The 26344-nt window shown below is 36.0% G+C and overlaps 1 protein-coding gene across 26 annotated transcripts in view; it reads left to right on the top strand.

The window, feature by feature from the left end:
* ZNF644 (zinc finger protein 644) overlaps nt 1–26344 on the top strand; it is a 96664-nt gene that overhangs the window by 22122 nt on the left and 48198 nt on the right. For 14 of the 26 annotated variants that reach the window (XM_019957084.2, XM_019957093.2, XM_019957082.2 and 11 more), the window contains one exon: nt 15480–15540. The exons of 1 other annotated variant lie outside the window; for it this stretch is intronic. In XM_019957084.2, coding sequence (XP_019812643.1) covers nt 15497–15540 — 44 coding nt within the window. In that variant the 5' untranslated portion in view covers nt 15480–15496. Of the gene's footprint in view, nt 10825–11504; nt 13083–15479; nt 15541–26344 lie in introns of those variants that run through there. 11 more of the 26 variants (XM_070786137.1, XM_070786139.1, XM_070786134.1 and 8 more) reach the window with 6 other exon arrangements.

The raw sequence follows: 26344 nt of genomic DNA on the forward strand, positions 1-26344 counted from the left end.
TTAGATACTCTTTCTTTCCCAGCATTTGTTTTTGTTACTGTTTGTTGCTGTTAGCTAGTTGAGTGATTTTTCAGAACTAATTCTGTAAAATATATATTCTTTTCCTTGTGTGGCCACTGAAATGTCTCTACTCAGTTAGCTTAGTGGTCAGCCGATAATTGGACAGTGCCTGAGATGAGTACGTTTCCAGTTTTGTTTAGAGGCTCTGTGTGTATGTTTGTTGGGGCACAGCTTTAACACTCAACCAGGAAATTTGTTCCTTAGCTTTACCCTTTGTTTCCTGATGTGCAGAGCTTCCAGGTTAGCCAGAGGTGTGCACTTAGGGCTTTCTCAGGCCCTTCCTGATCATGTGCACAGCCTGCAGCTTGTGTGTGGCTCTGGGCATACATTTGACCGCGTAGACTGTCAGGAATATTTTAGAGCTTTTATAAGCCCCATTTTTTCTTTTTAAACTTCTTGGTTAGTCTGTTGTTGGTCTCATCTGTTATCCTCTGCCTCAGCCACCTATAACATGGTACAATTGCTTACAGTTGTTTTTGACAAATGCCTTTGGGGAAAAGGCTTTTTTTGCACTGAGTACACTCTTAGGATAGCTTTGGGAGTGGGGTCTTCCAGGAAACCACCAGACATGTCAAATAATGAACAGTCCTCTGAGGATGCAGTAGTAAAGGAACTGTCGCCCTTATCTGCCCCTCTTGGGTAACTACCAGGCTGCTAGTTTTCACCAGACTTGTGGACTGTTGGTTTTCAAGTCTACTGTGTTGGGAGGATGGGAAAAGGGCAGAATCGATGCCACAGAGTTTGCTGGTCTCATCAAGATTAGCCATCTTTCTTGAATAAGCTCTCCCCAGATTGCTGCAAGCCTTTGGTTAATTTCTAGTGTTAGGAAAATGTTGACTGTTTTTGTCAGTTTTCTTTTTCGTGTTATGGAGATGATTTTCGAATGTCCTTATTTTCGTATTTTTACTGATGTCTTACAGCTGAATTTTCAGGGTACTTTTATATTTTAGATATGAGTGTTTTGTCAGGTATGTGACTTGTACACATTTTCTCCAAATCTGTCACTAGCTTTTTAATCCTCTTCATAGACTCTCTCACCAACTAAAATATTTTGTTTTGATGAAGTCTAGTTTATCAGATTTTAATTCTAAGGGTCATGCATTTGTTATTTCTAAGAACACTTTTCTATCTTTAGAGCCCAATGATTTTTTTCTGTCTTCTACAAGATTAACACTATTATATTTTACATGTAAACTTATAATTTGCTTTGAAATAAACACTGATATAGAATGTCAGATTTGAGTCAGTGTTTTTTTTTTCTCTTCACATATATCCGGTTGTTCCAGCACCATTTGTTGTAAAGACTTTTTTTCTTATTGAATTGCGTTTGCAATTTTGTCAAGAAATCAGTTAGCACTCTTCAGGTAGACTGTAGTATAATTTGGGGGAGGTTTCAGAGGGATGGATATAAGAAGATAAAAATCATTTTCTTATATAGGAAAATAATAAGATCCAAAAATGAAAAATAAAGATATGAATGTATTTAGAAATTGGGGTAGAGAAGGCAATGGTACCCCACTCCAGTACTCCTGCCTGGAAAATCCCATGGATGGAGCAGCCTGGTAGGCTGCAGTCCATGGGGTCGCTGAGGGTTGGACACGACTGAGCTACTTCACTTTCACTTTTGACTTTCCTGCATTGGAGAAGGAAGTGGCAACCCACTCCAGTGTTCTTGCCTGGAGAATCCCAGGGACGGGGGAGCCTGGTGTGCTGCCATCTATGGGGTCACACAGAGTCAGACACGACTGAAGTGACTTAGCAGCAGCAGAAATTGGGGTGGGATTTCACTGGTTCTGTTTTTCATAACATGCTTTATTTGATTTTTAAAATATGTATTTGTATATTTTTGATTAAAATAAAAACAAAATACTGTAGGATAATGCTAACACCTTACTTAGGGGAACGTCCAAAGCCTTAAATGTCTAAATTTTCAGTTTTGAAACATTTTTTACTGTGGAAAGAATGCTCAGAATAGTACATGGAAAAAGGTCCAACTTAAGTATTCAAAAGTACATGTGTGCTTAATCACCCCTGTCAAAAATTAAAACATTGCCAGATCCTCTACTTTCCTTCTCTGCTGGGGAATTACCTCCTATGTTTTCTGATACTAATTTTTTTGCCTTACATTTTTGCCATCAAAAAACACATTTTTGACATTTTTTTCTGTTAATGAAATTTATACAAACAGATTCTGGCTTTTCCAGCTTTATGAGATTTAGTCCTATTGTTGCATATGACTGTAGCTGATTAATTTTCATTGCTGTACAGTATATTAATACTCCGTAGTTCATTCTGTTTTTGGTGGAAATTTGACTTGTTTCCATTTTTAGACAGTTGTAAATAATGCTATGCATTTACTTATACATGTCTCCTAGTACACACATGCACACCTGTATGTTTAGTAAATACCTAGGAATTTAATAGCTTGGTTTTAGAGTGGAGAACCCTATGGACAAAGGAGCCTGGTGGGCTGTAGTCCATAGAGTCACGAAGAGTCAGACATGACTGAAGTGAGTAAGCACACAGAGTATAAGTTCTATTTCAGAAGCTATTCAACATTTTTTTTCCTGAAGGGTTTGTAACAGTTTATAATCATCAGCAGAGTTCCTTTTGTACTGTATCTTCTGCAGCACTTTATATTGTTAATATTTAATTTTAGTCATACTAGAGGGTATGGTGCACTGTCTCTTAGTGGTTTTACTTTCTATTTCCCTGATTGCAAATGTGATTGAATACCTTGTTAATATGTTTCTGACAAGATTTCATAATTACTTTGTGTGTATTTCAAAAGAATGTGTAATCTTCAGTTTTTTGGGTGCAGTATTTATGTGTTTGTTAAGTCATTTTGTTAATCATGTTGTTCAAAACTTCTACATCCCTACCTGGTTAATTTCTGCATACTGGGTCTATTAGAGAGAGATGTTAAAATCTTCTACTGTGGTTATGGATTTGCTTTGCTGTCCATTTTTGGTTTATATATTGGAATCTGTATGGTTGGGGAACATAAATTTAGAATTGTTTCATGTTTCTGATGAGTTAAAACTTTTATCATTGTTGATTCTTACTACCTTTGGTGATACTTTTTGCTTTGAAGTCTGCTTTTATTGCTAATAACATAGCTACACAAACCTTCTTATAGTTAATGTTTGTGTGGTTTGTTTTCTCCCTGCAACCATTTATTTAAAATTTTTCTGCCCCCTATGTTTTACAACTGTTTTATGAATACACCATATCATTGTTGTTTTACTTTCAGTCCCATCTAACACTTAGTCTTTTAATTATAACATAAGAATTCATTCATATTTCATAAATGAATGGTTATCAGGATTTAAATTATCTTATTATGTGCTTTCTATTGTGACTGTTGTATTATTTTTCTCAAGAATGCTTTCTTTTTTTTGTTCACTAATTTTATTACTTGTTCCTTTCCCCATTTTTTTTTAAACTATTTTGTCTGCTAGCCACAAATCTAATTTTTGTTTATTGGAAAATACTTGTTTTTCTTTTTTGAAGAGTAGCATCACTGAACATGAAGATGTTCCAGTATCCACTTTTTTTCTGGTGATAAGTCAGCCATTAGTTGCATTGTCATTTCTCATGTATAACCAGTCACTTTTTTCTGGCTGCACTTAAGGTATTTTTTTGGCCTTTAGTAGATGGACTATGTATGATATATACTGTAGAAGTGATTCTTCATATTCATCATGCTTGGGTTTGTTGAGATTCTTGGATCTACAAGGTAATATTTTATACCAAATTTGAGAGGTTTTTGTTCATTGTTTCTTTAGGAAAAACTATTGTGTACCTTTTTTACTCTTCTTGCTCTCTTTCTGTTACATCTTATTGTACATACATGTTGAATTGAGTTTCATCTATTTTGAACTGCCTCATAGTGTTCTATACTGGTCTCTGAGACTCTTAATTTTTCTTCAGTAGTTTTAACTCTGTGTTTTTTGGATTGAATAGTTTTATTGGTCTATCTTCAAGCTCACCAATTCTTTCTTCTTCCATCTCTAATCACCTCCTTATGGTAAATTTTTATTTTTATTTTTATTTTTGTCAGCTTTTTCTTTCTTATAGTCTCTTTTTGAATGTGTGTTCTTTTAATTCTCATACTTAAAATAGCTGCTTGGAGTTCTTTATATGCTAACACTTAGATTCTATATTCTGAGTACTCAGAATTGTATCTCTTAACACCCCTTTTTTCCTTAATATGGATCACTGTTTCCTGTTTCTTTGTAAATCATGCAGTTTTTGCCTGAAAACTGAACTTTATGATTATGTTTTAGTGTCTGGACTCTTAACGTTCTGAGAATTCTTGGGTGAAGTTTATAGACAGATTTTGAAGCTTGCTTATGGTTTACCTATTTCTAGAGATTCTGCTGATTCCCAACTGTTCTGCTGGACTTGGATTCTGTCCTCTGACATTTCAACCTTGTAGGGCTTCAGCTTTTGCTGCCAAAACTGTGCACAGTGGAATGTATCCTGTTGAAAAAACATCACACTCACAGTAAAGCTCTGTTCAAGTGTAAGCTTTCTCTCCAGCCTCTGTCAACTTTTTCCCCTCAACTTCTTCAGTTTTCCTCTGTGCATACATAGTTTTATCAGTCATCCAGTGATTTAGGCAAAGTTTATCCTGAGAATTTTTGTTACATTTCTCTTTTGGTTCTCTCCCTGCCATGCTTTCTCCATTTAAATTTCCAGTTGTTTTTCCATGCCTCAATTCTGAGCCCTGAGATGATGTTATCTTTCTCCAGAGATAATTTTTGTTTGCTCATGCTACTCCTGGAGTCTCTAACATTCTGGGGTTACCTTAATTATGTGTTAAGGATTGAGTTTTGTGTGTGTTTTTTTTTTTTTAATCTGGCTACTTAAATGTCTTCAGGTGGGGTTGCAGTGTATGCAAGAACTTTTTTTTACTTCTGGTTCACTAGAGTATAATCTTTTAGGAACTCGACTCAAAGAGTGGGCAACATTTACTTTGGTTTTAACCAGTTCTGAACCTTGCGATCTCAGTTTGATCCCACTAGCTCTAGAGCAATGTCAGAAATAGTGATCAGTTTCTCAACTGCATCATCTGGATTAGCAAATAAGCCCAAGGTAAAAGCATCCTTAGGTGCTAGGTTTATATCTCTAGGTCACCATCTTGTCTTGGATCTTGGCCTGATCATTCTTTACTGTTGTATTAGCTTTTTGATGCCACCAAATTGACAGTTTTTAATATTTTGCTGTTTTTTTCTAGTAGGTCTCAGTGAGTCAATTGATAAATATTACCTATTCTGCTGTTATTGCAGCTATTTGAATTGACATGTTTGAATCAATGGATGTAAATGATAGGATAATGTCTCCATCCCTTGACTTTGATTTTTTTCCTGTGGTGAATTCATTCCTAAGTGTGTTACCTCCACGAGGTGGCAAAGATGGGCACTACCTGCTGTGATCTACATCATTGTCATAGCCATTATTTCCACTGAAGAGTATACCTTTCCCAGTAGTCCTTGCAGGTATTTCCAAATTTCCCATTCTGGCTACATTGCCATCCATAATATAATAATGGTAGCTAGGAGCAAAAGGCACTCTGATCAGTCTAGGTATCATTTGTTCATACCTTGATCCAGGAGCTTAAGATTGGTGCAGTTGTAACAGTTACATATTAATACTGTTTCCCAAAGGAAGATACCATTAGCATAAATAGGAAAAAGAATGTTGGGCAAAGAAGCAGATTGTTTTGTAACAGTTTTTGTAGATTTATAGCATATCCTGAAAGATTTGATTGTATTGTTGGATCCAGTAAAACTACCTTGCAACACAATTTTGTGAGAGATTGTAGTTGACTGATAACTTGTTAAAATTATTTTGCTCAGTTGTGTATCTCTGAGACTGACAAACTGTGACAGATATTTTCTAGAGTCACTGTTAGTAAAAGAATAAAAGAGACTTTTATTCCTCCTCTTCCCATTGTTTTCAAAAGTTGAGAGACCTACGTTTGTTGTTAATCTGCAGTAACTCCGTATAATATGTTATCTTTAAAATAGGGTTGCTGTATCAGTTGGCTATTGCTGTGTAATAAATTACTCTAGAACTTGACATAAAACAAACATTTATTATTAGAGTAAGTCTATGAATCAGGCAGTATTTCTCGTCTTGGTAGGGCTCGTTTAAGTCCGCATTCAGAACCAGGTCAGGAGAATGATTCTGCCACTGTTGGATGGGGTTCTCTAGGATGGACTGTTGTGGGACATCTGGGCTTTCCTCTTGTCCTCTAGCAGGTTAGAGTGGGTTTGTTCTCATGGTAGTGGCAGGATTGCAAGAGAGCAGCGACATACATGGCCTCTTGAAGCCTAGCTGAGAACTGGCAAACTGTGACATTTGCTACATTCTGTTTGATCTTCCTTAAAAGGTCAAGCCTGGAGTAAACAGGGCTATGGAAAGATCTGTTGGCAGTGTTAGTTGCTCAGTCATGTCTGACTCTCTTTGTGACCCCATGGACTGTAGTCTACCAGGCTCCTCCCTCCATAGAATTCTCCAGGCAAGAATATTGGAGTGGGTAGCTATTCCCTTCTCCAGGGGATTTTCCTGACCCAGGGATTGAACCCAAGTCTTCTGCACTGCAGACAGATTCTTTACAGGCAGTCTGAGTGACCAAGGAAACCCACCTCTTGGTAGGGGAAACTGCAAAGTCTCATTGCCAAGTGCATTATTCATGTACCTCATGAATAATGAATAGGATGGTACAGAATTGGGGTTATTTTTGCAGACAGGCTTTTGATTCATGCTGTAGAATTTTTGATGTTATTTTGTTCTAAATTGCTCCCCATTATATTTCAGTAGGAATTGTGTTTAAGAGTAGACGTTGTTACAAGTGTAAATTAAATACATTGATCTGTCCAGTAGTCAAGATGACTTATACTTGTTTCATGGAATGTGTCTGATGGGGTTTTGTAAGCATTGTTCATGGACTGAGTTATCAGTTGTAGGTAATTGAAATGCCTGTTGTAGTACCAGTTGTAAGTATTAATAGATGATTATACTGTTACTCTTTTGATTATAAATGACAATTTCTTGTGTTTATCATTTTTATTATTATACTAACCTTCTTAATTGACTTTATTTTCCCCTGCATATTATTCTTTGCATATTGTGATATTTTAAACAGATTTATTGAAGTACAATTGATATATACTAAATCACACAGGTTTAAAGTGTGCAATTTGAATAGATTTGATATCTGTATATACCCATGAAGTCATCACAAGATAACAAACATATCCTTTATCTTCCGAAGTTTCCTTGTGCCCCTTTGTAATCTTTTCCTATTTATTGCTTCTTCTGTAATGCACAATGACTGATCTGCTTTCTGTCACTTGATACGTTAATTTGAATTTTCTAGAATTTTATGTGGATGAAGCTGTGCATTGTGAGATCTTTTTGTCTGCTTTTTTCCACTCAGCATGATTATTTTCACATACATCTGTGTTGCATGTGTCATTAGTTAAATTCTACTCTGTTCATTGTATATAACTTAAGGCTTTATATGTTGTTGGATATTTTCCCCTCAGCTTTTGGCTGTTACAAATAAAGATGATCATTTGTATGTAAGCCTTTGTGTGAACATATGCTTTGTTTCTTTGGGTAAACACCTACTAAGTGTTTGATATTTTAAGATATGGTGGTACTGTTTTTACAAAGTGATTGTACCATTTTATCTTCCTGCATGTATGTATTAGCATTTCAGTTGTGTAGTGATAACTCATGGTTTTAACTTGCATTTCCATGTTGACAAATGATACTAAGCATGTTTTCATGTACTTATTTTCATTCATGTATCTTTGATGAAATGCTGCTTCAAATCTTCTGCCTGTTTTATAATTTAGTTGTTTTTTTGTTATAATTGAGGTTTTAAAAACAGATTTGTTTATTGGTGGATATAATTGACACGTTTAAAGTGTATAGTATGATAAGTTTATATATATACACACACACATACACACATAACATACACTCAGGAAGTCATTACTACAACCAAGATAATGAATATATTTATCACCCCCAAAAGTTTCCTCTTGCCATTTTGTAATTCTTTCTTTTCAGCTGTATCCCCCTTTTGGGTATGATCCAGATCTGTAGAATTTTGCATTATGAAACTGAAACTCTACCATTAAAGCACAATTTTTTATCCCCCTCATCCTTAACCCTTGGCCGCCACCTTTCTGCTCTTTTGTTCTGTTATCTTGACTATGTTAAATACCTCATATGAGTGAAATCATACAATATTTATTTTGTAATTGGCTTATTTCACTTAGCATAATGTTCTCAAGTTCATCCATGATGTAGCATGTAACAAGATTTTCTTCATTTTTAAAGACTACTTAATATTCCATTGTATGTATATACCATATTTCCTTTATTCATTCATCTGCTGCTGAGCATTGAGTTTGCTTCTGTCTCTTGAATAATGCTACAGGACACATGAGTATATAAATATCTCTTTGAGATCCTGTTGTACTTTGAATTATTTTGGTATATACCCAAAGCTAAGATTACTGGGTCATATGCTAATTCTGTTTTTAATTTTTTGAGATACTGCTTTACTATTTTCTGTAATTGTACCACTTTACATTCCCCCCTACATTACACAAGAGTTCCAATTCTCTGTATCCTTTCCAGCACTTATTATTTTCTATTCTTTTGGTAGTGGCCATTTTATTGAGATATGAAATATCTCATTGTGGTTTTGATTTGCATTTTTCTTATGATTAGCAGCATTGAACATCTTTTCATATATTCTCTGGACATTTGTATATTTGTCTATTCAGATCTTTTACCTGTTTTTAAATAGGATTGTTTTTGTATTTTTGTTGTTGAGTTGTAAATGTTACTTACATATTTTGGGTATTTAACCCCTTACCAAAAATACGATTTGTAAAAATTTTTTCTCATTCTGTAGATTGCCTGTTCACTGTGTTGGTTGATTCCTTTGATGAAGAGGAATTTTTAATTTTGAGGTAGTCTGCCTTGTCTATTTTTGCTTTTGTTGTCTCTGCTTTTGGTGTCATATTCAAGAAATCAATGCCCAAAACTCAGTGTCATGAAACTTTTGGCCTTTTTCTTCTCAGGATTTTAGCTGTCATGTTTAGGTCTTTGATTTGTTTTAAGTTTATTTTTTAATGTCATGTTAGGTAAAGATCCAACTTCATTCTTTTGCATGTTTTGATCCAGTTGCCCAGCATTATTTGTTGAAGAGACGTCCTTTCCCTGTTGTGTACTGTTGACATCATTATCAAAAATCATTTGACCACACATGCATGAGTTTATTTCTGGACTCACTCTTCTCTTTCTTTGGTTTATATGTCTGACTTTATGTCAGTCCCACACTGTCTTGCTTACTGTTGCTTTGTAATATGTTTTGAAATGAGGAAGTGTGAGACTTAATATGTAGAAACACAACTGATATTTGTGTGTTGTTTTTATATCCTGCAAAATTGCTGAGACCATTTACTAGCTTTAACATTTTTAAAGAATCTTCAGGATTTTCTATGTATAAGATCATGTCATCAGCAAATGGGTAACTTTATTTCCTTATTTCTAATTTGTGTGCCTTTTATTTTAATTTTTTCCTGTCTAATTGCTCTGGTTTGTACTTCTAGTACTGTGTTGAATAGAAGTAGCAAATGTGGGCATCCTTACCACCTTTTTGCTCTCAAAAAGCTTTCAATCTTTCGCTAGAGTATGATGTTAACGGTTGATTTTTCTCATGTGACTTTTACTGTGTTGAAGTGGTTTCCTTCTGTTAATAGTTTATTGCATGTTCCTACCTGAAATGATTTTGAGTTTTGTCAAATGTTTTTTTCCCCATCAAGATGGTCACTTGGTTTCTGTCCTTCCGTCTATTAATGTGATGTATTTCATCAATTGATTTTTTGTCTGTTGAACCATCCTTGCCTTCCAGGAGTAAATCCAATTTGGTCACGGTGAATATCATTCAGTTTGCTGGTGTTTTGTTGAGGAGTTTTGCAAATACTCATATATGTCTGTAGTTTTCTTGTGTCTTTGTCTTTGGTATCACATACTGCTGATCTCATTACTCTTAATGAGAATGAGTTTGCATATGTTCTTTTGTGTTCAGTTTTTTAGAAGAGTTTGAGGAGAATTCTTGCTTAAATAGTTGGTAGAATTACTCAGTGAAATCATCTGGTTCTTCACTGAGAGGGTTTTGATTATTGCTTCAGTCTCCTTACCTAGTTATAGATCTGTTCAGATTTTTTAGTGCTTCATGATTTGGTCATCATAGATTGTGTGTTTATTGGTATATAATTGTTCATAGTAATCTCATAATTCTTTGGCATTTGTTGTAATGTCCCCTCTTTTATTTATGATTTTGTTTGAATAATCTCTCTTATTTTCTTAGTCTAAGAATTTGTCAGTTTTGTTGATTATAAAAAACAACTCATTTTTTACTAACTTTTGGTTTTCTTATATAAGTATAAAATTAAGCTGATGATTTAAGATCTTCTTTTTTAAATGTGAGCATATAAACTTTCCTCTTAGTACTGCTGTCACTGTATCCCATTAGTTTTGGTATGTTGTGTTTTCAAAATATTTTCTAAATTCACTTGTGATTTATTCTTCGACCCATTGGTTGTTTAAGAGTTAGTTGTTTCATTTGCTGTATTTATGGATCTTATTTTCCTTTTGCTGTTGATTTTTAGTTTCATTCCATTGTTGTGAGAGAAGATAGTTGGCATGAGTTCGGTCTTAAATTTGGTAAGATTTGTTTTGTGGCCTACTTTACATATATTTTTGCTGTTATCTGCATTTGGGGTTTCATTCTGAAGCTGTTTCTAATTTGTCAGTGTTTAATTTTCTGAAATATGTTCATGCCTTTTCTGTACACTGAAAATAACTTGAAAAATGAAGACATTACTTATCAGAAATTTTAGATTTATAGAAAATTTGAATAGAAAGTATAGAGTTCCCACTCTACCCTTCCTCCCCCGTGGACACTTTGTTTTCTGTATTAACAACTTACCTTAATATGGTACAATTGTTACAATTAGTGAACCAATATTGTTACATCATTATTAACTAAAGATCATAGTTTATTCAGATTTTCTTAGTTTTTACCTAATGTTATTTTTCTCTTCCAGGATCCCATTCAGGATACTGCATTATGTTTAGTTGTCATTTCTCATTAGACTTTTTAAGACTGTATTTTTAATGACTTTGACAGTTTTGAGGAATATTGGTTAGGTATATTATAGGATTTTCCTGTATCAGAATTTGTCTGATGTTTTTCTTAAGATTAGAGTGGGATTGTGGGTTTTAGGGAGGATATATTTGACATTTTAGTGAAATAAAACCAGTTCTATTAGTTACTTAAGTGTTCTTTCTGTATCTCCTTCCAGTATTCACCTAAAGAATATCCTAATTATATTATACTTTAGGTATGGATTTAAAGGGAACTTCCTGTCTAGTATTAGACACTCATCCCTGTCTGACTGTTTGCGACCTCATGGACTATATAGCCCACCGGGCTCCCCCGTCCATGGAATTCTCCAGGCAAGAGTACTGGGGTGAGTTGCCATGACCTTGTCTAGGGGATCTTCCCAACTCAGGGATCATATGCAGGTTTCCTTCATTGCAGGCAGATTCTTTACCATTTGAGCCACCAGGGAAGCCTACTTCCTATCAAACTTTCTTATAAGATACTCCCTTTAAACAAGATAGTGTTTATAATGGCCTGGTTTGTCTCTTTGAGGAACAAATACAATTAAAAGTGGGCTTTTCCCAGACTTTGAAATATAACTGTGAACAGAGCAAGATAAAGAAATTAAACTGTTAAACTCTTAAAGAATCAGCCTGCCAATGTAAGAGACCTGGGTTCAGTCCCTGGGTTGGGAAGATCCCCTTGGAGAAGGGAATGACTATCCACTCCAGTATTCTTGTCTGGATAATCCCAAGGACAGAGGACCGTGGTGGACTACATACAGTCCATGGGGTTGGAAAGTGTCAGACACGACTGAGTGACTAGCACACAAATTCAAAAAATTAGTTATTGTGTGTAATATTTGTATATGCTTTTGTGCAAACATGTGTATCTTTTTGGGAGAAGGCAATGGCACCCTACTCCAGTACTCTTGCCTGGAAAATCCCATGGACAGAGGAGCCTGGTGGGCTGCAGTCCATGGGTTCGCTAAGAGTCGGACATGACTAAGCGACTTCACTTTTACTTTTCACTTTCTTGCATTGGAGAAGGAAATGGCAACCCACTCCAGTGTTCTTGCCTGGAGAATCCCAGGGACGGAGGAGCCTGGTGGGCTGCCGTCTATGGGGTCACACAGAGTTGGACACGACTGAAGTGACTTAGCAGCAGCAGCATATCTATTTGTATTAGTTGGCTAGGGCTACTGTAATAAAAGACCACAGACTAGGTGGCTTAAACTACAGAAATACATTGTCTCACAACTCTAGAGGCTAAAAGTCCAAGATTTGATCGTTAGGTTTGGCTTCCCCTGAGGCCTCTCTCCTTGCAGATGTCAGTCTTCTCACTACGTCTTCACAGGGCCTTTCCTCTGTGCCTATATCCCTGGTATCTCTCTCTTGTTAATTAATATAAGAACACCAGTCATATTGGATTAGGGCCCTATCCTTATGACCCTATTTAACCTTTATTACTTCCTTACAGGCCCTGTCTCCAAATATAAATTATATTGGGAGTTAGAGCTTCAACACACAAATTTTATAGGGATACAGTTCAGTCTGTAACAAGTTTTATATAGTGTTTCTGATTTATCTCCCAGAGAACTTGGCATCTTCAGTATGTTTATTTTCTAGGCTGCTCTCACAAATTACCACAAACTAGATTGCTTGAAATAACAGAAATTTAATTCTGTCACAGTTCTGAAAGCCAGAAGTCTGAAATCAGTATCACTGGGCAGAAGTCAAGGTGTCATCAGTGATGTTCTCTGTACAGAAGAATCTCTTCTTTGTCCCAATTCCTGGCTATGGCTGCAGTCTTCAAGGCCAGTGTTTTCTGATCTCTGTGCTCTGACTTCACCTTCTCAGTGTGTCGTCAAATTTTTCCATGTCTCCCACTTTATAAGTGATTGCATTTAGGGCCCACGTAGATAATCCAGGATAGTCTCTCCATCTCAAAATCTTTAATGTAAATCACACCTGCAAAGACTTTTTTTCCCTCTTGCCATATAAAATAAACTTCACAGATTTGAGGGAGTAGGATGTGGATATCTTTTGTAGGACCGTTTTTTAGCCTGTCATACTGAGCATCTCATAGTAGACTTGTGATGTTCTCAGTTTGATTTATAGTTTAGTTTGTAATAGGTCTCTACAGTTTTGGGTGGGTGAAGGCTGGTGGCAGTGGGTGGTAAAATATTTTCATCTCTTCTAAACATTATGTGTGAAACTGGATGTCTGTGTTCTCAGTGGGTGGTCCAAGAAGTATCAGCATCAGCATGACCTTAGGAAGTTCAGAAATCCAAAATGGTCAGCTGGACTTCCCTTGTGGCTTAGCTGGTAAAGAATCTGCCTGCAATGAAGGGTTCAATTCCTGTGTTGGGAAGATTTCCCTGGAGAAGGGAAAGACTACCCACTCCAGTATTCTGGCCTGGAGAGTTCCTTGGACTGTATAGAGTCCATGGGGTCACAAAGAGTTGGTCGGAAAGGACTGAGTGATTTTCACTTTCACAGTCTTACACTTGCTAAATCAGGAACTCTGAGAGTAGAGCCTAGCCATGTTTGCATAATAAGCCTTCTGGGTGATTCCCATGTACATTGAAGTTTGAGAACCACTTTTCTAGACTGTAGACATTATTAATGTTAAAACCATATTCACCTTCCTCTACAATGTTTTTTGTGCTTAATGGTAACACTTAAATTAGTCTAGCATCATCGTCCACAAACTGTTTTCTGTAGAGATAGAAACATATAGTACCAAATCTTAGTACTGTTCCTCAGTGAAATTAATTCATTTACTCAATAAAAGGTTGCACCGGACTCATTGTCAGTTGTATATTTACTTAGATGTAGTCATTTTATAAAGTAACGTTACTGACATCCAGAAATGATAGGAATTTTTTCTCTAGTCTTTAAACATGTGAATTGAATTCATTAGACTGAATTTTACTTTCCTACCTTCTGTATCCTATGTACATGTGGGGATACAATGTAAAATTTCTAATCTTTCAGCTTGCCTACACTACATTGTTAGGCTTTTATTATGTGCTATCCAGTGAAAGTGCTGAAGTGAGATTAATTATTTTGCTCAATGTGTCCACAGTGTAGCTCAGAAAACCCACAAGTAAATAGTTTATATAGAGCTATCACTAGTTGCTATTTGAGAAATCACTAGTTGTAATTGAGAAACACAGCTTCACATAGTTGAAGAAATTAAAGAAGGATCTGCCAGGGTGACTAAACTAAATATTGAAAAACTAGTATAAGGGTGTTAGCAAGGTTAAGGAGAAATAAAAAGTAAGTATAGTTCACCATGCGAAAAGGCTGAGAGAGCTTAGGGGCTCTTCTGGGAGTTGAAGGGGTTTCGTAGAAATATGAAGTGAGGAAGAGAGTAAAGACTAGAGAGATAGATGAGACTGAGGTCACTGATGAGTACTATGAAAGACTTGAGGCATAGATGTGATTCTTCAGGGTAGCCATTGGGAAATGATTACTTATAGCATTTGGGAAGGATAAATTGAGTGCATAGTGAGTCTAGAAATACAACAGTTACAGTAATCTAGGTGAGAATAGTAGTAGTTGTGGTGGTGACAGAATAAAAATTCAGAAGAGTAACAAGCTGATTTTCAGGAAGGGTGAGAGCTGAAGTGTAGAATTCAGAGTAGTATATATTAAGTTTCAGAATTTGTGGAGTGTGATAAACTTAGGGGTAGGTAGATTTTTGACAAGTAAATTTTCAGTGGAGTGTTAGACTGAAGGTCACATTATACTGGATTGAAGGTTAAATTGAGGAAGCAAGAGTGTATCAGTATTCACTGTTCTCTACAATTATCTTCCCTGGCATTTAGTAAATGTTTAATCAATGTTAGCCATTATTATGGCCACTATTAATATATACTTTAATGACATCTCTTTTTTTTAAACTTTTTGGTGTATTTTTGGCATGTATGTAATATTAGATAAGCATTGACATAGAAGTGTGTGTTTTATTCAGAAATATTTTAATTATTTGCCATACTATTAATATTAATGGAAACAGCACTAAGAAGTTTGTTTCTCAGTTGAATAGATAATTATTCCTCAAAGGTAGCTGGCAGTAGTTTCTTGAAAGTTACTGTAATAATTTAATTTATGGTTGTTAATTTAAAAAATAGTATATCATAGATATAATTATTCATACCTGAAGCAGAAAAACTAAATGATTGCCTTTACATGTATTCTTTCAGGTTTGATTTAATTTCGAATGAGATTGTTCTTGCAGCGAGATGTTAATAAGACAAAATCTAGGTAAGTAGAAGATGACTTTGTTAAATATTACAAATCAAAATAGGAATAATACAAAAATTTATGTTTAAAAAGCATACCTCCAAATCCAAGGCAATGAGTCTTTAAATAAAATTTTGAAATACAAAGAAACAGCTTTTTTATTCACTTGGTCCGTTTGATTTGATGGAAGTAAAAACACAGCTGTCAAATAGTAGAACTACATTCTTAATTTTCCTCCTTTTATATTGTGATTAACTTAAGTATGCGGTTTCCAGTGACCCTTAAACATGTTTGAAAATCAGTTGATATTTGGTTTAGCTACTTGGAATCCAGCTCAATAAGACATTTGCTTAGATTTCTTCCGTGTTCCCTTCTTAAACTTCTTGAGTCATCTTTGCTTTTGTAAAATTTACTTTCTTATTTCCATTAACAGAACACTTCCACAGTTATTTAAATTTGTCAAATTATGACTTACATTAATGTAATGTTCAGAGTTATAAATGATTGTTTTAATATTTTTTGTATTTCTACTGAATAACTTCTGATTTAGCATTCATATTTTAATTTTTTAAGACTGTCAACTTTAGAATTGAATTGTGATCATGTACTTTTGGTCTGATATGTGAAAGATTGCTTTTTTAATAATATAAATTAAGATGTTAAAAGGATGCATTTACTAATCTGTTGGTAAGTAAACATGGCTTCAGGATATAAACAGATGAAAAAGAATACTTTGATTACATTAAAATTAACTCAGGTCTTTCTGAATCTAACTAGATGTTTCAGCTGTCAAAACCTTGCTGATCTCAGTGGTTTAAAAAAAAAGCCTAGGATGAGAAGTGCTGTAGTTGAGTAATGTGCAGTTAAATAGTGTATTCTCAATTAGTGGTTTAGTCATAATTTGAAGGGACGTTTCCATTTTATTGGTATTATGCTATAGTAATAGTGGTAATTTGGAGAATACTTACTATATTAAGTGCTTCTCATGCCTTATTAGTCTTTACAGTACATCTTATAAGGTAGATACTGATGTCTATAAAACTTTAATTTTTTGGTTAATAGTGAACTATTTCCTTTTTTTTTTTAAGAAACTATTTTCACAGCATTTATTATAAGGAACATTTGCCTGTATATCTTTCTGAAGTTAGTTGAATACAGTGTTTATTAGGGTGTTTATTCTGATTTCTTACAAGTTAGATATTGCTCATAGGATGACACTGGTTTTAACTAACTCTGGTTTTGTGTGTGCTCAGTTGTTCAGTCATGTTGACTCTTTGTGGTTCCATGCACTGTAGCCTGTCAGGCTCCTCTGTCCATGGAATTTTCCAGCAAGAATATTGGAGTAGGTTGACATTTCCTCCTGCAGAGGATCTTCCTCACCCAGGCACTGAATCCAAGTCTCCTGTGTCTCCTGTATTGGCAGGCGGATTCTTTACCACTGCACCACCATTTTATTCCAGCACAATTACATATGCATTTTCTTTTTTGTTAAGGTATAATTTACATTTTTATTAGATCATGTATGGTAAAATGTGGAAAATTTAAAGTATAGAGCTAAATAAGTTTTTTACATGTATAATCACTGTGTAGTTTAAGATGTTGAACACTCATTGTCTCAGAAAGTTCCTCGTGCTCTTTCCTTTCCAATCCAGTAGCCTTTCCCCCAAGGTGAGCATCTTTCTAAATTCTGTCAGCATAGCCTAGTTTTGCCTGTTTTTGAATTTTATGTACATAGAATTATATAATATATACTCCTATACCTGGCTGTTTTCATTTAACACAAATGTTTCATCCATATTGTTGCATTAGCAGTTTATTATTTTTTATTGCTAAGTAATATTCTATTGTGTTAACATAAATTTAGGTTTTCTCTATAATTTTGTTTCTTGTATTCTCCATGTCTCTGACCTCACTTGCCAACTTTCTGCATTGCTTTCTTTCCGCTAGTTGTCTCCTTCTTTGTCCCCCATCACCTGCACAGTAAAATGTAAACTCATAACATGTTATATAATTATCTCATTGCAGCTATTCTAGAATTATCTGAATAAACTAAGCATGATGTTTATATTCTTAGTTTTAGTTCCATGTATATGTTGTCATTGTTCCCCCACCCTCTTGTCTCCCCAACTGTCAATATATTTTCTCCTGGTTGTCAGCTTATCTTTTGAAATAGTTCATCTCAAGCATCATCTTGTCGTTTGAGCCAGACCTGTCCATTCCACAGTAGTCTGTTTTCTTTACTAGACTGTGAGTTCTTTGAGGGTCAAGACCATCTCCATGGAAAAGGAATGCAAAAAAGGAAAATGGCTGTCTGAGGAGGCCTTACAAATAGCTGTGAAAAGAGAAGCGAAAAGCAAAGGAGAAAAGAAAAGATATAAGCATCTGAATGCAGAGTTTCAAATAGCAAGGAGAGATAAGAAAGCCTTCCTCAGCGATCAATGCAAAGAAATAGAGGAAAACAACAGAATGGAAAAGACTAGAGATCTCTTCAAGAAAATTAGAGATACCAAGGGAACATTTCATGCAAAGATGGGCTCGATAAAGGACAGAAATGGTATGGACCTAACAGAAGCAGAAGATACTAAAAAGAAGTGGCAAGAACACACAGAAGAACTGTACAAAAAAGATCTTCATGACCCAGATAATCATGATGGTGTAATCACTAACCTAGAGCCAGACATCCCAGAATGTGAAGTCAAATAGGCCTTAGAAAGCATCACTGCGAACAAAGCTAGTGGAGGTGATGGAATTCCAGTTGAGCTATTTCAAATCCTGAAAGATGATGCTATGAAAATGCTATGCTCAATATGCTAGCACATTTGTAAAACTCAGTAGTGGCAACAGGACTGGAAAAGGTCAGTCTTCATTCCAATCCCAAAGGCAATGCCAAAGAATGCTCAAACTACCACACAGTTGCACTCATCTTACATGATAATAAATTAATGCTCAAAATTCTCCAAGCCAGGCTTCAGCAATACGTGAACTGTGAAGTTCCAGAGGTTCAAGCTGGTTTTAGGAGGAACCAGAGATCAAATTGCCAGCATCCGTTGGATCATCAAAAAAGCAAGAGAGTCCCAGAGAAACATCTATTTCTGCTTTATTGAATATGTCAAACCTTTTGACTGTGTGGATCACAAGAAACTGTGGAAAATTCTGAAAGAGATGGGCATAGCAGACCACCTGACCTGCCTCTTGAGAAACCTATATGCGGGTCAGGAAGCAACAGTTAGAACTGGACATGGAACAACAGACTGGTTCCAAATAGGAAAAGGAGTGTGTCAAGGCTGTATATTGTCACCCTGCTTGTTTAACTTATATGCAGAGTACATCATGAGAAATGCTGGGCTGAATGAAGTACAAGCTGGAATCAAGATTGCCGGGAGAAATCTCAATAACCTCAGATATGCAGATGACACCACCCTTATGGCAGAAAGTGAAGAGGAACTAAAAAGCCTCTTGATGAAAGTGAAAGAGGAGAGTGAAAAAGTTGGCTTAAAGCTCAACATTCAGAAAATGAAGATCATGGCATCTGGTCCCATCACTTCATGAGAAACAGACAGGGAAACAGTGGAAACAGTGTCAGACTTTATTTTTCTGGGCTCCAAAATCACTGCAGATGGTGATTGCAGCCATGAAATTAAAAGACGCTTGCTCCTTGGAAGGAAAGTTATGACCAACCTAGATAGCATATTGAAAAGCAGAGACATTATTTTGCCAACAAAGGTCTGTCTAGTCAAGGCTATGGTTTTTCCAGTGGTCGTGTATGGATGTGAGAGTTGGACTGTGAAGAAAGCTGAGTGCTGAAGAACTGATGCTTTTGAACTGTGGTGTTGGAGAAGACTCTTGAGAGCCCCTTGGACTGCAAGGAGATCCAACCAGTCCATTCTAAAGGAGATCACTCCTAGGTGTTCATTGGAAGGACTGATGCTAAAGCTGAAACTCCAATACTTTGGCCACCTCATGCGAAGAGTTGACTCTTTGGAAAAGGCCCTGATGCTGGGAGGGATTGGGGTCAGGAGGAGAAGGGGATGACAGAGGATGAGATGGCTGGATGGCATTACCGACTCGATGGACATGAGGTTGAGTAGTCTCCGGGAGTTGGTGATGGACAAGGAGGCCTGGCGTGCTGCGATTCATGGGGTCGCAAAGAGTTGGACACGACTGAGCGACTGAACTGAAGTGAACTGAACCATCTATATCTTATTTATCTTAGTAGTGCAGTGTCAGAATGCTATGTGAACTTAGTGATTTGTTACTCACAGAACAGCCAGTAGAGTTCTCTCTCTAACAAATAAGGGTTCAGAGTACTGGCTGGAATGGGATGGGGGCATTGCACTTCAGTTGCTGTTAGACTGTAAGAAGGAGTCAATGAAGGCAATCCGAAGAAAGATATTTTGGAAAGAGAAATAAAATATTCTCCTAGTCTCCTTTCAGTCCACTTGGAATAAAATGGCTAATGTTCTTAGTCGAGATGTTAAGGAATATTGAGTGTCATTGTTGATTTTGATTACTCTTTCCAAATAAAGGCATTAATACATGTTATGGAAATTGGAGTGTTTGCTACTAATGTTTTCTTTGTGAGTTTCTGCTAGATAGACTAATACAAATAGAAGATTAGAAATCCTGATCACATCTTTAAGAAGTGAAGAAAAGTTTTCCTCATGTTCCTGAGGGTAAAAAACTACTGGAGAGGAGGAAAAAAATTGAATCATAGTCTGGAATTGTAATAACATTATTGATTCCTGTGGCTTAGGAAGCTTGTTATTTGCTGAGAAGTATTTTTAAAGATTTTGTCTTATCATTATATTTGGTAATTTATATAAACATTTTACTTTCTTAAATAAAACTGTAAAAAAATTTAAAGCATTTTGCATTAGTTTTCTTAATTGAGGTTTGAAATTGGGCTAGTTGGGTTGGCTATCATAGTCACCTGGGGGGTTATTATGCCTGAAGCTTCATTGCCTTCTAGCAAGTCCAAAGGAAGGAGAGGTTCTCCCCCACTGGGATCAATTTGTTGCTTTCTCTTTCTGCAGCTTCTGCCATTAAGCTTGAACACAGGGTTGGGCATTGACCCCATCTCATGCTGTTCCTTCTGTCTTCTTACCTGTAAGAATTTTTCTTAGACACAGATTCTTATTGAATGTAGAACCTTGGCTGTTTCTTTTATTTCACCCTGGATGTGAAGTATGTTTAGTTTTGTTATTGATAAAAGTTTACTCTTGAGATTGCTTGATTTATGTGTCTCTAGAGGTATTAGACCAGCTTTTCTTCTCAGAGGCTGATAGGTATACCTCAGGTTCAGACTCTTCCTTTTCATTTTGTACTTCAATATTTAACACAGTCAGATAGTGCTAAGCTTTTTCATTTTGCATAATTCTTGAATCCATAGATTTAAAGTTCTTTATGAATGTCTTATATTAGCTTTATTTCTGTTACTAACCTTTCTGTGCTTCCTTTCTTTAGTAGCACTGTAGATGTGCTTCCCATTGTTGTACTGTGGAAAAGAAAACTTTTTAATTAATAAAATTGTTTCTCATTCTAAATAAGATTGCATAATATACATCAGACCTTTTCCAGATAAATTGCAAGTAACATTTAGTATTTTCAGAGCTTTATTTTGTATATAAAAGCCACATTTGCTTATATGTGTGAACAGATAGTAGAGCAATGCTTAAAATAAGAAGTTAAACTCTCCTGTCATTCAGCACCATACTCCCCATACTAAAAATGGCTGGTATGTATTCTGCATTGTTTTCTGACTGTTTACCGATACATCGTGGACATTTTTTCATATATGCATCACATGAGCTATTTTATTGAGGGTATTACAAATCACTTTAAGGAATTTGGATTAGCAGACTCCTATTCAAGGAGTTTAAGTATGAGGAAGTGCTGTGGTCAGATCTGGGTTTTTGAAATATGGAGAATTAAAATGGAGAACAAATTAGTGAGAAACTAGATTGGAATCAGAATGACCAGTTTGCAGGGGGAGACTGCTGGCCTGTCTTTAGAGTGGTGGTAATGGAAAAGATGTAATTCGATTTGAGAGAGATTTAGAGGAGAAAATAAGTCAACTTTGGTGTTTAGTTGTAATGAAATTTTGGTGGTAGGAGAGTAAGGAAAGAGTTGAGGATAGTATCTATGTTTCTGGCCTGGCAGTAGTACAATATTCACAGATAGGAACTGTGGAGACAAAGCAGGTTTATAAAGAACAAGAGTGAAATTTTAGCTATATTGAGCCTGAAGAGCATTAAGTAGCTCAAGACATTTGAGTGGAAATGTCATGTGGCAGTTAGTTACAAGTGGCCTGTAACTTAAAGAGATCTGAGAGTCATCAGCATTAAATTTTCATAATATTTCACAAATTAATTTTTTATTTTGATATCTCTTTGTAAGATAGTTCTGCAAAGCATCTTTGTATATGAAATATTTCAGTTGACCTAAAATTTTTTGAAAATGACTTGCTCTGTATTTTTATTAGAGATTTTTTATTAGAGATTCTGATCTGTGCTTATTCTTAATTAAATAAGATTTAATATCGTTAATGAACAATTAATCATACTGTTGATTGCAATAGTCTTACCAAAGATACTTGAACAGCCTAAGGATATATTAAACATGTTGAATCTTGGGTTTCCATTAATAGTGTCTAATATATAAATGTGAATTCTGATATTTGATAATGTAAGTATTTTCCTGCCTGTGTAACAGTTTAGGTTAAAATGGTCATGAAGTCTTTAGGTTAATTGTGATTCAACAAATTGTTAAGGAAAAAGGTATATGTCACAGTAGGACTTTGCCTACTTCGTTCACCATTGTATACTCACCGTCTGTAGCAGCTCTTAGCACAGAGGAACTCAATAAATGTTTGTTGAATAATCAATTAGTGTTTGTGTGTGACATTCTTAATCCAGAAGTTAAGTAAGACTCCCTTTAACATATCTCATAGGGTAGATCTAACAGTGATGAACTTTCTCAGCTTTTAATCTTGAACTGTCTTACTTCCTCTTTCAATTTTGAAGTATAATTTTGCTAGGGATAGAATTCTTGATTGACAAGTATTTTCTTTCAGCACTTTGTAAATATCATGTCATTGCTTTCTGGCTTCCATAGTTTCTGATGAGGAATTACCTTCTAATCTTAATATAGACCTCTTGTATATGACCCCTGCCTCTCCATGCTGCTTTTATTATTCCTTCCTTGTCTTTGGATTTTGACAGTATTATGTTAATATGACTTTGTCTAGATCTCTGTATTTATCCTGTTTGGATTTTGTTGAGTTTATTGTTTGATTAAATTCATTGCTTCTCAGGTTTTGTATGTTTATGGCCATTAATTTTTGAAATATTCTTTCTGCCTCTTGTCTCATCTACTTCTTTGTCTCACATTATAAATATGTTGATATACTTGGCAGTGTCCATGGGTCTCTTAACTGCAGTTCATTTCTCTTTATTCTTTTTTCTACTTCTCAGACTGCATAATTTCAGTTGACCTACTTTCACATTCACTGAATGTTTATTCTGCTTGCTCAAATCTACTTTTGAAAGCCCACTAGTGAATTTTTCAATTTAATCATTGTTTAGCCCTAGAATTTTGGTTTAGTTCCCCCCCCCCCCCCCCCCCCCACTGCAAAAAGCTTTATTGTTTCCATTTGGTCCAAGGCTTGAGAGGGCTCCAGGGTGTTAAAATGTTGCATAATGGCTGCAGAGAGGGCCTTCAGGCAGCCCTGATATGAGGGAAACTCCTCAGAGGCCACTGGGCTGTAGAGGCTTCTAGTCATGCTTGAGAGTGAGCCTTTCAAAGAGATATTCACCCAACCCAGCCTGGGGACCAGCCAGCCTGCAGAGGTTGGTCAAGGGGTCACCTATCTTCTTGATGAGTTTCACCTCCTCATCTAGGGAGTGGTTCTCCAGGAGGTCACAGATGTGGGGGTTTGTGCGGGCAGAACCCAGGCCACGTAGATACAAAAGGGCCTAGTTCAGGTTCTTTCCTATGAGAAGTGCGGCTTCCATAGTGCCCTGGGTTTTACCCTACTTATCTGGAAATGGCTTCTGCAAGTCCAGAAAGAGGGTGCAACTGCCATGCTGGTTTTACCTTTTCAAGAGATGCTCCATGAACTCCCACTTCTCCTTGGCCAATTTGTGAAAAATGTGGCCCACACCCTTCAGAGCCATATCCTCTTAGTCGAAATAGAAGCCCAGAGAGAGGTAATTGTAGGAGGCTCACAGATGCATGTTGACCAGGCAGTTGAAGGCAGACTCCACCGCAGTGAAATAATTCTGATGAATCTGGGAACTCATGGTTGATTGGTGATAAGGCGTTAAGCTCAAAAAATGGTGGCTGGTCATGGTAATTGTGGACAGCTTCTGAAGGTTACACATGGAAAAGTGGTTAGAGGGTGGTCAGAGGCTGGAGCACAGGAGCATCCCTGGGTCTGCTCTGTCCAAGCACTGTTAAAACGAGACAGATCCACAGGACTGCCGAGTGCACTTCCTGTTTAGTTCCTTTTTATAAGTATTTATTTTATTTATTTCTCTTTATTGATATTTTCTGTATTGACACACTGTTCTCCTGGTTTCCTTTAGTTCTTTCACCATGATTTCTTTGATCTTTTTGAGCATGTTTACAACTGCCAATTTAAAAACTTTGTCCAATAAGTTCCTTCATAAACAATTGCTATTGATTTTTTTTCCCTCTGAATGGGACATACTTTCTCGTTTCTTTAACATGCCTTGTAATTTTTTTCTTGAAAGTTGGACTTTTGAAATAACATAATGTTGTAGCTCTAGAAATCAGGTTCCTTACTCTCATGGCTTCTTGTTGTTGTTTAATTTGATTTATATTGTTTCTCTAAAATTTTTAACTGTATTTTTGTCATGTGTCTCTGAAGTCACTGTTCCTTTAGTTTGTGGTCACCTGCTGGTCCAACAAAAATTTCCTTAAAATGCCTGGAACCAAGAAAAGAGAAAAAAATAAAATAGAGAAAAAAATGTAAGAAGATAAAACTTTTTCTAGTCATTGCAGATTGACTTTATTTTTAGATACTTCTACAGTTCTTAGCCAGGTTACTTATAACTCTGCATTAGCCTTCACTTCTTGTTCCCATTGAACTTGAAGACTAGCTAGAGGTGGAAGCTTAGGGTTTTTTCAGGTCTTTTCTGAACTGGCATTCTGCTCTAGGCATTGGCATGAGTTTCTGGATTCCCAGCTTTATACACAGACTTTTCACAGCCCTCCTCACCAATGTATTTCTTTTCAGCTTTTCCTCCCAATCTTCTAACATCCTCTGATTTGCTGCTTTTCTGTTTTGAGGCATTTTTGAGTTAGATGAAACAAAGATGGACATTTCCTCAGTCTTTTATCCAACCCTTGGACTGGCCGAAGCAAATATACATACTCTTTTGGAACAAGGTCTGCTCTGTTCTTTGGAGAACCAGGTCCTCAGAACAGTAATGCTGAGTAATGTCTTTTTGACTTTAGCTGTGCAAGAGGTTTGAGCTAAGCTAAGTTTAAATGTCACAAAGCTCTCCTACCATTTTTTTAAAGTCATTTTTATTCTCAATTTTAAATTTATAATTGATTTTAATTTTAAATTAAAATCCTAATTTAAAAATCAATTGATCAGTTGAGTTTGAGGAGCCATTATTTTATCTTTGTCATCCTAAAGATAGATATTTGGGAGCATTGTTTTTTTTTTAACAGAATAGAATTCTGGATATGTCTCTGAGCTAGAAGAGGATGTACTGCAAGTTCATAGAGCTAACTTACAGTATCAGATATGCTCCATCTGTGCTTGTGAGCTCAGTTGTGTCCGACTCTGCGACCCCATGGACTGTAACCCACCAGGCTCCTCTGTCTATGGAATTTTCCAGGCAAGAATACTGGAGTGGTTTGCCATTTCCTTCTCCATCTCCTACCATTTTAAAATTGGTTTTTCTTGATTCAGCATTCACTTTGTTGCTTCAGTCCATTTACTGTTTTCCAGAGCTTGGAAAAAGTTGTTTCTGACAGTTTGGGTTTTTTATTTTATTTTATTTTTCCTTCTGATCTTTCTTTGAAAGGACAGGCCCTTGAATTGCTTTACTGTATTTGTCAAGAGTTGTATTTCCTTACTGTATTCATCAGAGTTCTCCAGAGAAACAGAACCAGGAGAGAGAGAGAGAGAGAGAGTCTGCGTGTGTGTGTGTGTGTATGGAAAGAGATTTATTTCAAGAAATTAGCTCATTTGAAAATGAGGCTGGAAGTCCAAAGTCTATAAGGTAGGCTAGCAGGCTGGACACCCAGGGAAGCACTAATGTTACGATTCACATCTGAAGACTTTCAGGCTAAAGACTTGGGAAAGAGCAGATGTTGGAGCTCAAGTCTAAAGGCCGTGTGCTGTAGAATTCCCTAGTGCCCAAGGGAAGTCAGTTTTTCATTCTATCCAGGCCTTCACCTGATTAGATGAGAAACACTCATATTATGGAAGATAATCTGTTCAGAGTATAGCAATTTAAATGTGAATTTCATATATAAAACCTTCACTGAAGTTTCCTGAATGATGTTTGACCACATATTTGGACACTATGGCCCAGCCAAGTTGACGTAAAATTAGCCATCACTCCATTTTAACTAACACCCTGCAATTGATTTGTGTGTGTTTAATCTTGTATTCTGTGACCTCACTATTCTCACTTCTTAGTTCCACAAGTTCTTTTTGTCTACTTCTTGAAATTTTTTGTGTAGGCATTGAGGTGTTACGTGCAAATAGGGACAGTTTTATTTTTTCCTTTCCAATGTATATGCTTTTGTTTCCTTTTCTTGCCTTTTTGCAGTGGTTAGAACT

Source organism: Bos indicus, chromosome 3, assembly GCF_029378745.1.
Source record: "Bos indicus isolate NIAB-ARS_2022 breed Sahiwal x Tharparkar chromosome 3, NIAB-ARS_B.indTharparkar_mat_pri_1.0, whole genome shotgun sequence".
NCBI lineage: Eukaryota > Metazoa > Chordata > Mammalia > Artiodactyla > Bovidae > Bos > Bos indicus.